A 17,583-nucleotide genomic window follows, 5' to 3' on the forward strand; every position below is an offset into this window, starting at 1 on the left:
AGGGACGACTTGCCAATAGTTGATCGAATCGTGAGGGACGAAAAGAACTCACTGGAGGAGGAGAAGATTCTAGGCTCTACAGCATTCATCTAAAGTACTTTGAGGCATTGAATGCACGTCTAAAATGGTGAGTGAAAGCACGTAAAACCGCGAGCTAAGAAAGTAGTGAGTCAGAATGCACGTCTAAAATGGTAAGTGAAAGCACGTAAAACCGCGAGCTAAGAAACTAGTGAGTCATGCAAAGCTTCCGGTTCTACGACAAAGCAATTCCAGATGATTGAATGACTACGTGGACACTCTGGATAGGAGGAGAGCCCACGAGGATCTCGTGGGCGATCAAAAGCGTTAATGCGCAAACCGACCCTCGGGGGTTTGTAAATACTCTCCCACTCTCTCCATCTCGTGCAATCCCTCCTACCAGCTAGTAGCAATTCAAGGCCTCACACGCGCAGCGAGAGAGAGAGAGAGAGAGAGAGAGAGAGAAAGAGAGAGAGACATCGGACAGAAAAGATGGTGCATAAGGTTTTGGGCTATGCCGCTCGCGACCACTCCGGTCACCTCGCGCCTTTCGACTTCACACGAAGGTCAGCCGCCCATCGCCATCCGCCATTTTATCAGACACATTAAGCAAACTATATATTGCCTGTGCATCTGATTCCTTTTGTCATGGATCGTAATTAGCGCCTAGCTATAATTACCCTCGATAATTATATCGCGCTTAAGTACTTAGATTCATTAGAACAGTACTACAGTTCCTATAACTAGATCACTGCAGTTGAGACGAAAATTGATTAATTCCAACACTCTCGTCGTCGACGGATCCTTAGCACAGTTAGATGTTTATTGTGATCGATTAATCATACTATAGTGATCCCAGAGATACGTGTGCCGATTGATCCCCCCAGAATAATCACTGCAGCCGCTCAAGAAGTTGATATAAAATGACCATCTGGCCACCTCCCTTTCATGATCATCGTCTGTTATTTTTCCGTGATATATTGATTCCTGTGTTTTGTTATGGCGATGGAGCAGAGACACCGGCGAAGAGGATGTCACGTTCAAAATCACACACTGCGGGATTTGCCACTCGGACCTGCATCAAATCCGAAACGAATGGAAATCCTCCTCCTTCCCCATGGTGCCTGGGTACGTATTAGCTGACCTGATATCATACCATTATGATCAGTTCCTAACGTCAGTTACTGCCATAGCCCGATTTGTAGTCTCAAATCTTGATTCTTTAACGAACGTTACCAACTTGGACGTACAAATATGGGCTACAAACCTAGACCTCATGTAACAAATGTTTGCAACTTGTCATTTAGGCTACCATAAGTTATAACCTCGAAGTAAAATCAGGCTTATCAGAACTAATATATGCACCCTATGTTTGTGATATAAGATTGGAACACCAATCTTACAAAGGCTACTGATTGGAACACCATAAGCTTGGAGTAAAAACATTTATCAAAACTAAGCCATGCGCCCCGTATTTATAACATGAGATTGAAACACTTATCTTATAAAGACTATTGATTTTCTCTCAATATAAGCAATAGGATAGGTTAATTTCGCAGTTTTGATAGTAAACTAGGTTGGGCTTTTTGATGAACGTACAAGTAGCCAGCTTTCATGTTGAAAGAAAAGACTTGAAGAAAACTTCCAAGAAGCCATCAAACAAATGTTTTGATCTCTCGAGTTCTCATTCTACTTGCAAATCTTGGATTGAATGATCGTCTTGTTAGTGTATACTCTTGATAACACAACCAAACAATTTGTTTAATGCAAACCTACATACTTATTAATATTGAGTTATCATAACACCTTGTTGACTTTTTAAAATGTTAGTGTTTAGTTGCCTCATTTGATTCAATCTATAAAGTGAAAACTTTTAGCACGACCTACACACTTATTAATATTGAGTTATCACAACACCTTGTTGACTTTTTAAAATGTTAGTGTTTAGTTGCCTCATTTGATTCAATCTATAAAGTGAAAAATTTTAGCACGACCTCTAATTGGTCTGACATTTTCAATAAATGGCCTATTTTTGAGAATATAACTAGTCTCCTTACTTTCTTGATTAGATACTTTAAGTATTTATCCAAGGAATAGGCAAAATGCTATTTTTTATCCTTAATGCGAGTCAACATTTGTCTTTTTAGCATGATGCATGTATGCATGCCATTAATTGCTTATATCCAATGGGTAAATGTCATTTCTCTAGTAGAAGTTGACAATTTTTATATGCCCAAGTTGGTGTTGAATTGACCAAGGTAGTGAGTTGGAGTTAAGACAAAATCATAATATGTATACCTCATGATTGACTAGCAAAGGTCACAATTTGTGATTAACTCAGGATTTGTTGCAATTCCTTACCTATCATTTCTCAAATGAAAAATGCTTCCTACCAGGCATGAGATTGTTGGCATTGTTACCGAAATTGGGTCCAAAGTGAAAGGTCTCAAAGTGGGTGATCATGTTGGTGTGGGTTGTATGGTGGCATCATGTGGTACATGTGATGCTTGTGGGAAGCTTCAAGAGCAATATTGCCCTAAAACAGTCTTCACCTACAATAGTGTGGACTATGATGGTAATCCCACATATGGTGGCTATTCCAATCTCATGGTGGTCAATCAAAAGTGAGCACTCTCCACAATTCTTTGATTCTCTTTTCATGTGGTGACTTAAAGAGTATGTGTGAGAGAAAGTAGATCCATGATAAACTATTCTTGTAAATAAATATGTCAATTTATAGTAATTCACCTTCATGTATTGAATAGGTTTCTCTTTCGCATCCCCTCCAACTTACCATTAGATGGAGCAGCTCCATTGTTGTGTGCGGGAATAACAGTCTATAGTCCCATGAAATATTTCGGAATGACTGAAAAGGGTAAGAAGCTTGGGGTTGTTGGTCTTGGAGGCTTGGGGCATATGGCTGTCAAATTTGGCAAAGCCTTTGGTTTGGAAGTGACTGTTATAAGTACATCTCCGAAAAAGGAAAAGGAAGCAAAGGGGCTTTTGGGAGCAGATCACTTTGTGGTTAGCAAAGATGAAGATCAAATGAAGGTAATCCAAATGTTCCTAGCACTTAAAGTTTTCCTTACATGGTCAAGATGCACGATTTTTTGCCAAGAAGTATGATGAAGATTACAAAATCCTAACTAAGTACAATGTTTCTTATTTTTTGCAGAAAGCCTTCAAAACTTTAGACTATATTATTGACACTGTTGCTGCAGTTCATGCCTTAGAGCCACTATTGGGTCTTTTATCTACAAATGGAAAATTGGTTCTTGTCGGTATTCCAGAAGAACCTTTACAACTCACACCTGGTGCTATTATTTTTGGTAAGTTTTGACATCGTTCTTTATCATTTGGCTCAAATATTCTATTATGGAGACAAACTTTATTTTATGTGTTGAGTTCAATTTCTCCTAGACTTAAACATTGATATAGATGAGTAGGAGGTGAAAATGTTCATCGCATAATTGAATATGGTGTCATACATGTAGGTCGTCGCCTCGTGGGAGGTAGCTTGATTGGAGGCACACAAGAGACCCAAGAAATGTTGGACTTTTGTGGTGATCACAATATCACTAGTACCATTGAGGTTATTCCTATTGATTATGTGAACACTGCAATGGAGAGGTTAAGTAAGAGTGATGTGCAATACCGTTTTGTGATTGACATTGCAAAAACTCTTACTACATGAGGCACATCTAAGTCTAGTAAGCCTGACATGTAAGACTAGTTTAGAAAACATTAGTAGATGTTCATTTTATAGAATAACCATGTATAGGTCAAAGAGATTCTACAATTTCTCATTTGGACTAGAGTAGGAAAATACATTACTACAGGTACTACAAATCCTATGTATAAGGTACCAAAAATCCTATGTATAAGATGTTTTGTCTTTATTCAGTTCTCAATATTAGAGTTTTGTGATTAATATGGTGATTTGTCAAGTTCCTTGTTTTTCTTCTAGAAATCATGGTATTAGACTTATGGCTAAAATTTGTGAAGACTCTAAAATGTAAGCTCTCTATGCTTCAAAAGACATTGATTGTAATCCAACTATATAAGCCAAAATATTCATTGTTAGGTAATCAACTTATGAAGAATGTTTATTAAAAGCTTATGGTCATGCTATAATTTGGTTCTCTCAAAAACCATATTCTATCATGCCATCACTTGCGCATCCTTGTAACAAGCACAATTACAAGCGATTTGAATGACATCTTTTCTTAAGAGAAAGGTTGGAATCTTTTGGAAGATTCCTTAGAGCATTAGTTTGTTTCATATCATATTCCAAAATCATATGTTTTGAGTCAAAGTTGTCTTGAAATGAGATGAAAGTCTTCAATTACTTGCAAGATAAAAATACTTGCAAGTCCTCAAATTAGTTTGTTTCATATGATATTCCAAAATCACAATTTTTTTGTTTTTGGCCTTTTAAAAATACTTTATTATTTATAGATAAAATAAATGAGATGTAAGATATAATGATAATTGTTTCTCCTAGTTACAAGATTTGCAAAAGTATTGAGAACATATATCCAAGCATGGAAAGATAATTTATGAAACCTTGATAAATTTTAAGAAATTGAAAAAAAATGGCAATTTTGACATCTAAAAGCATAAAGAAATAACAAATACTATTTGCTACATTAACAATATGCTTGTGTTGTCCTACACGTGGGCTACACTGTTTGTATTTGCTCAATGACTTGGATGATATATCCTTGTGTAGACATAAGTGGACTCTTTATTTAAAAACTATAAAAGTTAACTTTCTAAGCTATATAGTCTTTTGTAAGTGAAAATTTCAATTAGATATATGTGATCTACATAAGCATGTACTTGGTTCTTATTTTAATGCAATGTTATTGTACTTTATACTTCCAATTTTTTTCCTTGTCATGTCCTGCTCAAGATTGTGTTTTTGAGTCCAATCACTTAATCTTGGAACCTAATTCACTTGAGTAACAATTATTGTCTCTTGTTTATGTCATCATATTTCACGTCTATGTATTCTATCCTCCATAGCTAAACCATACTCAAGATCTATGTTTTGCGACATAGTATTAGAGCCATGGTGAGCATGGCTCAACTCTAAAATCTCTCCTCTCAGCTTATCTTCATCTATGTTGAGCTCAATCCAATTGGTTGACTTCATCTCCAACTTCATCTTCACTCCCTACCTTCATACTAGCCATAGCCTGCAAGACCCTGCCTACTTGGAGTTCTCATATCTCTCTCTACATGTCAAATCTCATTGAGAATCCTTCTAAAGAAGTGTTTTCTACCACTAAAGCTTCTCTCTATCACTTCAAACATCAATATTGCCCTACCCTGAACCCAACATTGCAAAAATTGGAGATCGTTGTCTAGATCTGCCCCTATAGTGTGGTCATACGCTTTGAGCTCCTTACACAAAGGGAAATTCAACATATGACCATAGGGCTTTGTTAGGACACTATATGGACACTATATGAGCTTCTTCCTTACCAAATATCTTGGGCAATCATCACTTCTACATGCTACTATAAATGAAAAAGTAGTCGGGTTTAGAAACCCTACTATGGACTCCATAGCCTTAAAGCTTCAAACTCATCTTTTACTTCCTTCAACTTAAGATTATGAATGCCATTCTAATCTACTATAACACTCAGTATCAAAGTAAGGAAATCGCAACAAATCAACAAGCAAGTGTAACCCTCATTAAGAAGATTTGGAAGACTCAAGCTCAGCAAAGAAGAGTAAGTATAATTGTCAAGCTCATCAAGATAGTATCTCTTGATACTTATCTAATACTTCTTGGCACTTGTGTTTCTTGACACATCCAAGAACAACTCAGTTTCTAGTTTTGCTTCAGTTCTTGCAATGACAAACATGAAGATTCACTACAAGGATATCAAGCCATAGCGACGCCGATTAGCGATGAAAAATAGCGGCGTCGCTATTAGCATCGCATTTGTGATGCAAATAGCGACGGTACTGAGAGAATAAAAACGTGGGCTGAAACCCGAGCACGTTTCATTTCGTGCATTCATGAAAGTTTTCGAGAGGGAGAGCGAGAGAGAGCGGCCGTTTTGCTAAGAGGGAGAGAGAGAAAGAAGGCTTCTCACTGCCACCGCTGCCACCGCCGCCACCGCCACCGTTGTTTGCGAAGAAGAGAAGGAGGTGTACGAATGGTGAAGAGGAGCCACAGTCACGAAGAGGAGCCACCAAACCCTTCTTCGAGTCTTTACGATGAGTGAATTCTCTCTCTTTTGTATAATTTGTGTATATTGAGAGAGGGAGAGGGACAGGCAGAGGGAGGGGGAGGAAATGAGAGAGAGAGAGAGAGAGGGAGAGGAAATGGGAGAGAGAGAGAGAGAGAGAGAGAAAGAGAGAGGGAGAGAGAGAGGGAGGAAATGGGAGAGGGAGAGGGAGGGAGAGTGCATTCTCTCTCTCTTTTACTTGTTTTTTGTATAATTTGTGTATATTGAGAGAGGGAGAGAAAATGAGAGAGAAAGAGAGGGTGAGGGAGAAGGAGAGGGAGAGGGAGGAAATGAGAGAGAAAGAGAGAGAGAGGGAGAGGGAGAGAGAGAGAAAGAGAGGGAGAGGGAGAGGGGGAGGAAATGGAAAAGGAAGAGGGAGGGAGAGAGAAAGAGAGGGGGAGGGAGAGGAAATGAGAGAGGGAGAGGGAGAGGGAGACACTAAACATAATAGGGAAATGAGAGAGGGAGTGGGAGTGGGAGGAAATGGGAGAGGGAGAGGGAGGGAGAGAGAGAGAAAGAGAGGGAGAGGGAGAGGGGGAGGAAACGGGAAAAGAAGAGTGTGGGAGCTTTCGCTCAACTGCCAAGATCCTCGGACCGCTTATTCTTTCAAGCGTTTCAAGCGTTTCAAGCGAGCTCTAATGGCTATCTCTCACCTAGCCGACGCGCCGTCGATCCTACGAGTGTAGTGAGCTTACCTTGATGCTCGATCGAGTATCCTCCTCTCTCTTACACTCCGATAGCTCCACGATCCTAGATGCTAGCTCAAGCATCCTCAAGCCTCCTCCATCTCCAAGCTCCATCCTCCATAGCCGCGCGTGCAAGAGAAGAGAAGGGGAGAGAAGAGAAGAAGAGGAGAGGAGATGGTGAAGAGCTTCACCCTCTTGATCCCTCATCCTCACACACACTCACTCCCTCACACTCTCACACTCCCTCTCTCAAGAGCACACACAAGCAAGAAGGAGAGAAGAAGAGAGGAAGAAGAGGACTCCTTTTGCCACACACCAAAGAATGAGCTTCTCATTCACTTTTCAACTTTATATACAAAACCCTAAATCCCTTTCGGACGGTCATCCCCTTTTTCCTCTTTTACATGGCCGGTCGTAGCCTAGGCCCTTTTTCCCATTTTCCACCGTTCTAATTTATCCTATTCCCACTAATGCATACATTTTGCACAGGAGTGAGCCTGGCACTCTTTTACATAGATTTGGAGGCGCTCCCGCATTTTAATGGTGCGCCTTTTCCTCTTTTATTGTTGTGACCCAACACCGAAGCCTCTTGAGGGTCGTGTCCTAACATTTGAATTTTTCAGGGATTGGTTGCCAGTCAAGGCGCCTTTTTCTGCTTTTGTGCCTTTTTTGCTCTTTTTCCTTCTTCCCAGTTTCCTCTCCTCTGTGCTGCGGTAAAGTGGTCGGAAACACGATAACATTACCCCCCTCCTAGCCAAGTGCTAGTCCCATGGCACTGCGGTGGGACAAGGGGGCAAGTTAGTTCGGCTGGTAGGCGGAACATGTAGGTGGGTGGTTAGGGCTGATGACCCAGAGCGAGTCCAGCGTACGTTAAGCTCCATTAAGACACTCGGCATCTATCACACGGTTGTAGCCGGTCGTCTTGTGAGTATGAGAAGCGCTTGAAGCAATGCAATGATGGTATTGGGGGGATTTATTCTAGTAAAACCCCTTGAACTCTGTTTGGCTTGAACCCCGTGGCTTTGATTGAAGATATGTGCCTTGGATTTGAAGGTCCTCGGGCCGGTGGAATCAATAAGCTATCCATGGATCTTGAGGCGTAGGGCATGGATCATTGGACGATACAATTCCAAGATCTATGCCAATGGCAGTCTTACCGTGAGCTGGTTCGATCATGGTGGCCATCAGCACCAAGCGGGTGGCTGGAGGTCGGCACGCTTTGGGTCCTCAAAGGGTGCCATGGGGGATGGTCTTCCGCAGGTAGCCATCTCTTGAGAGTCGACATAACCTGCAATAAAAGTTGTGCCCTCCCCAAGGGGTGTGCTACTTGCCGTGTAGTGTGTTGTGCTCGTGGCAGTGGAACTGGGAGATGGGTCTAATGTACAAGCCCTTGGTAACATCCCACACTTGAGGGCCCAGCTTGTGCTTTGTTGGTGGTGCGGTGCGAGCCTTAGGGTGATAGGTCTGAAAGTCCTACCCTTGATGTGCCCTAGGCATGAAGTGGGGGAGGGGCTAGGGAGATCCCTAGGTGCTTTTTTTTTTTTATGGAGATGAGACATAGGCCTAAGTATCTTAGTCGGAATGAGGAGGAGAAGGTGGGCAGAGAGACTTGCTAAAAAATTAGCGACTCTGCATGTAATTCTTTAGATTCATGCAGACATGTAGGGAGGTAGTGGAGAGAAAGGGGTGGTTGCATCTAGTGAACTGGCTGTCGTTCATGTCCTTTAGGAGGGCTAGGCAAAAAGAAGGAAGGAGAGTAGCCCTCATCATGAGATGAGCCATGGCACAATTATCTATAGCATTAGGGTCAAAGAATAGGGGAGGCAGGCCACGCTCTTGTGTAGTCGAGTCCTGCTTAAGGAGTAGCCTAAGTAGCCTAAGATAGTTACAGGTAGTTATAAAGGCGGGGTCAGGACATGAGGAAAAGTCCACAAGGAAGCGCATCATAGACTCGTCTAGGCTTTCTGCGGTAAAAAGAAGGGCGTTGTCGAAGGATGCTACAGTGGAGATATAGATGACGGGAAAGTCATATCGCCCGTGGATGGTGGCATCAAAATCTACGCCTATCCTTCGAGGGTATGCCATATAAGTAGGGTCGTTCCACTCGAACGGCAGGGAATTACAAAAAGTCATCTATGCGAGCATGCTTATGTTGCATACTCGTCTCCTCCATAGGGGTTGGTCCCTATAGTTTTGTACAGTGTGGGGGATTTCAAAAACTTTATCTTGCCAGTAGTCGGCCACTTCGATGCCCCAAGAGGTTGGGGTCTTTTCCCGCTCTTCCAGCCATTTTTTCCCCAGCCGGCCACCGACCACGATTACCCCATCCATCACTTTGAGGGGCAGGACCCTCCACAGACTGTTGGGTAGGAGGAAACTGAAGGAGAATGGCTCATTTCCTAGTTCTTGCACCTCCCACACCACTAGTTCTGCATGGAATCCCGTCGGGAGATCATCTGGGCATAGAGGGAGAGGCCCGGACGGTAGCACGGCTGGTTTGGCTCTCAGCTTCTGTTTGGCCTCCTCCACCAGCTTTTTTCGCCTTTCTTTAGAGATCGCTTTTCTTTCTACAGCTGGGTCTGCTTGTGGTGGGTCTTGGGCCTGTGGCGAGGGGGGTTGCAGGACCACATCTTCCCTGAAGCGATTTACATCGATTTCCAGATCTATTTCTTCCCCCTGCCGTTCTGTGTGCACTGCTTCTTCCTCAAACCCGAGGGCATCTATTTCCTGGGGGGTTAGACCAGCCCTCGTCAGGTATTTCCGTTGTTTCTCTAGACCCAGCCTAACCTTCGCCGGTAGTGGGGGCATTTGTAGTCCAGTGTGTAGGGCTCTTCTTTCCATGCCAAGCTTCCTCTGTACTGCTTCCAGTGGCTCTCCTTGTGCTGTGTAGTTGGCGTCCAAGATGGTATCGAGGAAGATCTTCTGTTGAGCGCTGAAGGCCACCTGGGCTGCCTCCGCCTTGCTCTTCACGATGATTTTCTCTTTTTCTGTTAGAGCAAGGCGGCGCGCCAGTGTCTTCACCCTCCTCTCATTATGCGTGGCCCACTCCTCTGCCGTTTTGTTCATCACTTCCACGCCCTCCCCTTTTCTTAAGGTCAACATCATGATTTTTTGTCCATAATCCTCTAGTTCCCTGACTAGCCTCTCTTGTTCTTGTCGTTCAGAGGTCAGGTGATCTATTAGGCGCTTGAGCTCCTCCTCCTGCTCCTCCATGCCTCGTTGCCTTTCTTCGTCCCTAGCACTCAGCTCCACCCTGAGTGCATCCACCTTAGCAGCTTTCGCAGCAAGCTCCTGGTACTGCACTATCAGAAGCTTGTGCCCTCTTTGCATGTTTACTAACTCTTGCGTCTCATTTTCGAGGAGCTGCCTCCAATGTTCCTCCCTCTCATCCCTAGCCTTCAGTTCCTGTTTCAGCTCTGCAATTTCGCGCTGCTGCAAGGCTACCATTCTTGTCTTGTCCAACTGGAAGGCGGCCATGGTTTCCTTCTCGGCTGCCAACTCAGCCACGGCTGTTTTGCGTTCCTCCTTCGCTCTCTCCAAGTGGGAGAGCAGCTCGACGACATATTCGTCGTAATTAGCCGGTGGCATCATCGTTGCGTGAATAGGCGAGGTGGAGGCTTCGACTTTTTGCTTTTTAGGTTCTTATCTGGACTCTGCATCCGTGGCTGTCCTTTTCTATCCTGTGGCCGTGGTTTTCATACTCCGCCCCTGGCCCATCTCTTTGTTGATAAAATACTACATCCATGCCACGAAATTTGACACATGTGCGCTAGTGGGGATGCTGGGGGTGACGGTGGTGAGTTTTGCAGGAGGTACCAGGAGGGTATGGATCGGATGAAGCGGGGCCTTGCCTTTGCCTTCGGAGACTGGGGGTGGCACGAACTCTGGCACTTGTGTGCTGGATCCAGGCCCCTCTTCTCTGCATGGGCTCAGGTTCCTTAGTTCGTCTGCTTGGCACTGTTGTTTGATGGACCATCGTGTGGCCTCCACCAGGTCCTCCTCCTCTTTCCTTCGCAGCTCCTCCTCTTCTTCCTCCGCTTTTCTCTTCCTTTCCTCCTGCCTTTTCTTCTGCTCCTTTTTTTTCGCTTTCTGTTCTTTTTTCCTCCTTTTCTCCGCTTCAGCTTCTTGTTTTGACGCCTCCTTGGCTTTCTGCAACTCCTCTCTTTCCCTCTGCTCGTCTTGCTTTTTCATCCTCTCTCTCTCTTTTGCTTCTTTTAGGGATTCCTTATTCACCCTTTCCAAGTCTTCCCTTTCTTTCTTCCTGCCTTCATCACCCTTTTTCTTCCCCTGCGCCCCCTTTTTCTTCGTTGTCCTGATTGCCTTTTTACTAGTTGGTCCTTCCCCTTCTTCTTTTGTTTCTGTTCTGTCGGTGGACCTGTCTTTGTACTGTCGAGGGGACGACTTCTCTGGCGTTTCTCCTTCTCCCTCCTCCGGCTCCTGTGCTGCCTTTACTGCCTCTTGAATTAGTGCAGTCAAGACTCCTCCGTAGCCAATGAAAGAGGCCTTGGAGGAGGCTTTCTTCCTTTCCGTCACCTTAGAAGCAGGAGATTCTCCTCCTGTTGGTGCACTTCCCAGGGCTAGTGCTTTGGCCGCTTGATCGATAGTCTTCCGCACGTAGCCATTTCAATCCACCTCATCTAGAGTGTGGACTGCTACATTCTCCAGCATGGGCACACTAATCCAATGCATTAAGGAATTGTAACGTTGGCTGGAGAAGAGCACGTGCACCAACTTGGCCTGTAGCCTGGCGTCAGTGTCAGGGATGTCCTGGATGCTTATTCCGTTGTTCGTAAGTACCTCTTCCTTCTTCATTTTCAGCAAGGCATAAACATCCCTTTTTTGCTGCCTGTCTGTCCTAGGTACAATCCCAGAGCTTTTTCCACCAAGCCTGGATGCAATCGGATCTGTACCTTCTTTGTGCCCTCTCCTTGGCCTACTATTACAATGCCCCCTTCCTGGTCCAAATTGTATGTTCTGAGGAATTCCATGCATTTGAAGTGATCCGGCTCCTGTGAGAATTTTTCAATGTATTTTGTCAAGTTGCACTGTTCCACCACCCTTCTGGCTGCCTCCTCCTTCGCCACCACAACTCCGATGTTGTGGATGGTTCGAAACTTCAGCTGGCCGAAGGCGCGGTTCTCCAATTGGATGCAATATAGCTCCATTTCCTCGTCAGTGAACGAGAGTTGATGGGCGCGGTCTTGCTGCGATATTTTCTGTTCCTGCCATAATTCGTAACTTCCGTTAATATTTTTCACATAGCACTTTGTTGTTTTTAAACTCTTGACTGAATTTTTGGAAGCCATTTTTCTCATACTAATGCTTATGTCTTTCACTACTTTTACTTTACCATACCCCCTTTTTATTCATTTCCTATCTAATTCCTTTCACCGTATTTTCCATGTACATACCCATCTTTCTTCCGGCTGAGAGAAGAATCCTTCCTAGGATTGGGAGTTAAAGGGTGGTGTTGGTCCTGTTGGGGTAGGAATTTACGTGTGAAGAAGCCACGAGTAGAATCGTGGGTTGTGTTCCAATTGCGCATGACAATCGAGAGCAGCCGGTTGGATAGAGACCTGGGAGATGTAGGTCAAGACATCATGAAAGAGATCCCCAGTATTAAGGTGGCTGGCGACATGTAATTCCTCTTTGGTGAGGAGTTGGTCAATATAGGGGTGGGTGAGCACATGGTCGTCCAATTGCTGATTGCGGGTGATGGCCAAAACCCTAAACTAGATGGATGCCACATAACTGGGGTCATATTCAATGGTTTTAATTGCCCAGCGTTGCTCAGCATTGGTCATGATTCGGCAACCTTTTTTCTCCCATTGGATTCGCAGAGCAAACCACTGCTGTAAGAACATGGAGGGTGAGCTTGCCATCTGCATGAGCTCATGCATCTCGTGTTCAGGAACAGAATGGGGAGGCTTTCGATATGAAGTGACTAGGCATTTGAGCTCCGCTTGCTCATTTGAGATTTCATCGTTTGCTATTAGTTTGGCAGCGATCTTGGGGGATTTAGTAGTTATAAGTTCGTATTCCTCCCATGTGCATGGTAATGCACGAACCTCAGAAGCAAGGGTTCTCTCAAGGAGGCCTAGGTCTAGCCTCTCATAGCTTCTAGAGAATGTGGTGAAAGTGTCGTCCAACATCTTGATGCAGATTATTAAGTCATCCCTAGAGGTCGCGGCAAGGTCGTTAGCCAAGGAGAGGAAAGTTCGTATCGCGTATGAGGGTTTAAGACCTGTTGGTGGGGATGGTGAAACTAGATTGGACAGTGGTGACTCCCTCATCGGTGTCACAGGTTGGGCTTTGTACGACACAGAAGCACATTGAGGTGCTGCAGGAAGCTCTGGGGGCCTGGAGGTTGGGCTAGGTTTTAAGTGAGCAATCATAGGGCTTTTCAAGCCCTCTGGATTAAGCAAGTTTAAGGCTTGTGGCGTTTGCTTTGGTCGATAGATGAGTTGAGGCTTACTAGCCATAGCTGGCAATGGCGTGCTGATTATGTGCTGGGTACCACGTGTGCAAACCTTCCTTTCTAGGGTGATATCGCTTGTAGATGAGCTTTTTAGCTGGCCATTTTTAGGCACCCAAATCCAGGGGTTGCCCTCGTAGTATCCTTGTGTCCGCAAGAGATCCTTAGGAATCCATCGCAGCACGGTTGTTTGTCTATGGTAATAGTGTCTATACTGTCTCCTAGGCCGGAATGGCTGATGTTTCTGGCGGTTAGGGTCCCGTTTAGATGGTGTACCCGAATGTGGTTCCTGTCGTTTTGGCACCCACATAAGTCTCGGCTCCTTGGCCTTGTGAGCATTCTTGGTGGATTTGGGCCTAGGGTCGAGTGTGTGGCACAAAGCCACATGTTTCTCCAGTTTAGACTGGGTTTGGAGCGTGGTCCTAGGGGTTTCTACCAGTGGCGTCGTGATGGTGGAGGAATCATGACAGCCCTTATTGAAGGTCGTCACTATACAGGTGTTGTCGATGGCAAGATGAATGCGGTTTAGGTTGTAATCCACATTACAGTGCGTTAGCTTCTTGAAGGTGCAACCCAGTAGTGACACATTACCAGCTTCTTTAGTGTTAGGCAACACATGGAAGAAGGCTGGTAAACTTTTAGTCTCGATGGAAACAAGTACCCTGCACTTTCCCAGGAGTGAATAGACAGTACCCCCAAATGGGGTGAGGTTGGCATTAGAGGGCTGTAGCGTCGGTTGACCAATGCGTGTCCAATGGTCATGCGTCAAGATGTTGTAGTTGGCGGCATCGAAAGAATACACCGCACTTGCTGTGACTGTGATTCGTAGATACGCCGGTGCCACTGCTTCCTCGTCCTGATCCGTAAGGTCGGTTACAGTTGCCATTCAGACATTCAGCGGGGCTTCTAGCATGGGTGGCTCATGTAATGGATGGGAAGGAGGATAGTACTTCTTTACGTGGCTACTGTTAAAAAAGCCTACTCCTTCACCGTCAAGTGTCTCCAACTCAACATTCCCGGTTCTACCAATCATGCGTACTCTAAAAGGGTCTAGTCCTCGGAACTTCATCTTCTGTTTGTGTCCTTTTACTGAGTATAGCAGAACAAGATCCCCTTGTTCGAAGTCTTGCTGCTTGACATGCTTATCAAACCACATCTTTCATCGAGCCTTCTCGCAGATGAGCGCGTGGGTGGCTAGAAGACGAGTTTCTGACAGGCGTTCCAACTCGGTCAAGTGTTGCATTATGCTTCCTTCCCTTCCCATCGTTCTTGGAGTGCTATTCTCAGGCTAGGGACGAAGAATTATACTGGTAGAATTGCTTTAGTCCCATAGGTCAGCCTAAAGGGGGTTTGACCGATGGCCGTTTTATAAGCTGTGCGGTAGGCTCACAAGGGTGCCATCAACTTGTTGTCCCAGTCGCTTCTTGAGGCTGAGACTACCTTAGTCAGGATGTTAATAAGAATTTTGTTAGTTGATTCTGCCTGGCAATTAGCTTGAGGGTAGTATGGCAAGGATTTGCAATGGATGATAAGAAAGATGGATAGGAGATGTGCTATCACTTCGTTGATGAAGTGTGTGCCTTGGTCGCTAACCAGTTTGATGGGGCAACCGAAGTGCGAGATCACTTGCTCCCATAAGAACTTGGCAGTCGTTCTAGCGTCATTTTTTTGTGTTGCTCTTGTCTCTGCCCATTTTGTGAGGTAATCTGTGGCCACCACGATGTACTTGGCTTGTGAGTACTGCACTGCGGGGCTGATTGGTTCTATGAAGCCAATTCTCCATTTTTTGAAGGGTTAGCGAGCAATAATTGGGGTTAACTCCATTTGATCCTTACGAATCGGAACTTTTGCCCGCTGGCACTCGTCACAATGCTTGACAAATCGCTTGGCATAGTAGAAAAGTGTGGGCCACCATAGTTGGGACTGCAACACCTTCCGTGCTATCATGTCTCCGCTAAAGTGCACACCTGTAATGCCGCTGTGCGCTTCTGAGAGCACATCATGCATCTCATGTTCACACATACACCTTCGTAGCAATCTATCTTGCCCCAACCTATAGAGTTGGCCTGCAATCATCTGGTAGGGCTGGAGCTTCAATATCAAGCATCTAAGTCGTGCCTTTTCTATTGGTCACTCAGGTAGTCCATGCTCGAGCACTTGGACTGTCATCTGCCCAGTATGGCGTCAGATCATCCTTAAATAGGTATCTCTCTCTGGACAGGTGGAATAAGTGGGCGTCAGGTAACTCGTCAATGATGCCTTGTCCAGTTGCTTCTCCTGTGGATATAGGGGACATGTGATCAGCCATGTAATGATGTTTTCCCTTTCATACCACCACGGAGAAATGGAACTCTAGGAGTAGGAGGAGCCATCGAGATATGCGTCCTGTAGCACAAGTTTTGTTCACTAAGTAGAGCAGGGCTTGATGGTCCACGAAGAAAATGAAAGGTGTGGCCAGTAGATAGTGCCGAAATTTCTTCACGGCAAACACCATGACTAGTCCCTCCCTTTCTGTTGTTGAATAATTCATCTCCGTCTCAGTGAGTTGTTTGCTAGCAAAGCTCACTGAGTAGTCCAAGTTATGCTCACCCGGTTGACACAACACTGCTCCCACGGAAAACTTAGAGGCATCAATGTGTACGTGGAAGGTAGTGGTCCAATCTGGGGCTCCTAGAATCGGTGCCATTGTTAGATCCTTTTTCAATTGTTCGTACGCCTGTTGGCATGCTTCGGTCCACTCGAAGACAATTAGTAGCTTGTACAATGGCCTAGATATCAGCGCGTAGTTCAGTACAAACCGCCGATAGTATCCTGTGTGACCTAAGAAGCATTGAACTCCCTTGTAATTACTTGGGGGTGGAAGGTCGACGATAAACCTGACCTTCGAGAAGTCTGTGGCAATGCCGTTCTTCGACACCACGTGTCCTAAGATGCATCTGTGCTTCACCCAAAATTGACATTTCAAGGAGTTCAGGAAGAGGCGATATAAGCGACACCGTTCAAAGACCGTGCAGAGTTTGTCTAGGTGTTCAATCTAGGTCGAATGGACACACAGGTCATTGACAAAGACCAACTCCTTGCGTAGCATTTCCTTGAATATGTTGCACATAAGGCGTTGAAAGGTGGCGGGGGCATTGGTTAACCCAAAGGGCATGACTACGTACGCAAAGATGCCCCACTCAGTGGCAAAGGCGTGTCTTCAGGATGCACTTGCACCTACTTGTACCTCGAGAAGCCATCCAAAAAACTGTAGGCTTCCTTGCCTGCCACTCTCTCAAGCATGTGCTCGGTGTACGGCAAGGGGTAGTTGTCTCTCTTTGTAGCAACGTTCACCTTCTTGTAATTGACGCACACTCGAATCTTGTCATTCTTCTTCATCACAATGACTATGGGTGACACCCAGTCTATGTGCTCAATTTCGTAAATGAATCCAGATCTCATCAGCTTGTCGATTTCCTCTTTGACAGCATGAGCGTGCTTTGGATTCATGGGGTACGGTCGCTGCTTGATCGGCGTTGCATCCGACGTCATGGGTATGTTGTGAGTCACAACACTCGGATCTACCCCTCGTAGCTCATCTAAGGACCAAGCAAATACATCTATGTACTCCCGCAAGAGAGCGACAAGACTTAACTCTTCTTCAGTAGTCAAGTCCTCGGCAATGAACACCGGTCGGGGTACTTCCCCTTCCAAGGCTAGGTTTACCTCCTTGACCTTGGCTGGTCCTTCGATTGGTTCGCTTGTTTGCCCTTGGCTCTTGGAACCTAGCAGAACCACTACCCTATCTCCTTTTTTGAATTTAGTGAAGCATTTAGGGAGGTCTTGCGGCTTTCGCTGTTCCTCTGATCGTGCATCCTTGGGACGCTTTGCCTCATCCTGCCGTAACCGTCTGCGCCTCAGGTGGATAGGTAAGTTCCCCTTGGTGCGTCTGGTCATGGGCAGCCTAGGGATCTCTGGGTCGCTATCAGAAGTAACTTCCGATTCAGAGTCAAACCCTCCATTTTCACTAGAAGAGGTGGTCTCCCCTGGTGGCCGTAGTTCAGATGGTGATTCGGTTCTAAGTATTGATGTCGTTCCTGGTTGGGCTAGGCCAGCTTGCTCAAGGTCTATGGCTCCTATGCATTCCAACCAAGCACGATCACATTTCATACACATGACT

The 17,583-nt window shown here is 45.1% G+C and overlaps 1 protein-coding gene across 1 annotated transcript; it reads left to right on the forward strand.

The window, feature by feature from the left end:
- The first annotated feature begins 397 nt into the window (after window positions 1-397).
- LOC148010144 (putative mannitol dehydrogenase) lies at window positions 398-3,949 on the forward strand. The gene is made up of 6 exons (XM_087672359.1): window positions 398-584; window positions 1,033-1,146; window positions 2,415-2,642; window positions 2,784-3,069; window positions 3,194-3,347; window positions 3,513-3,949. Exons 1-6 carry the CDS (start codon window positions 511-513, stop codon window positions 3,710-3,712), a joined length of 1,056 nt encoding a protein of 351 aa, XP_087528485.1. The 5' UTR covers window positions 398-510; the 3' UTR covers window positions 3,713-3,949.
- Window positions 3,950-17,583: the final 13,634 nt, after the last annotated feature.

This window comes from Lygodium microphyllum, chromosome 30 (assembly GCF_053477565.2).
Source record: "Lygodium microphyllum isolate KBCC chromosome 30, Lygodium_microphyllum_v1.1.10, whole genome shotgun sequence".
In the NCBI taxonomy this organism is placed as follows: Eukaryota; Viridiplantae; Streptophyta; class Polypodiopsida; order Schizaeales; family Lygodiaceae; genus Lygodium; species Lygodium microphyllum.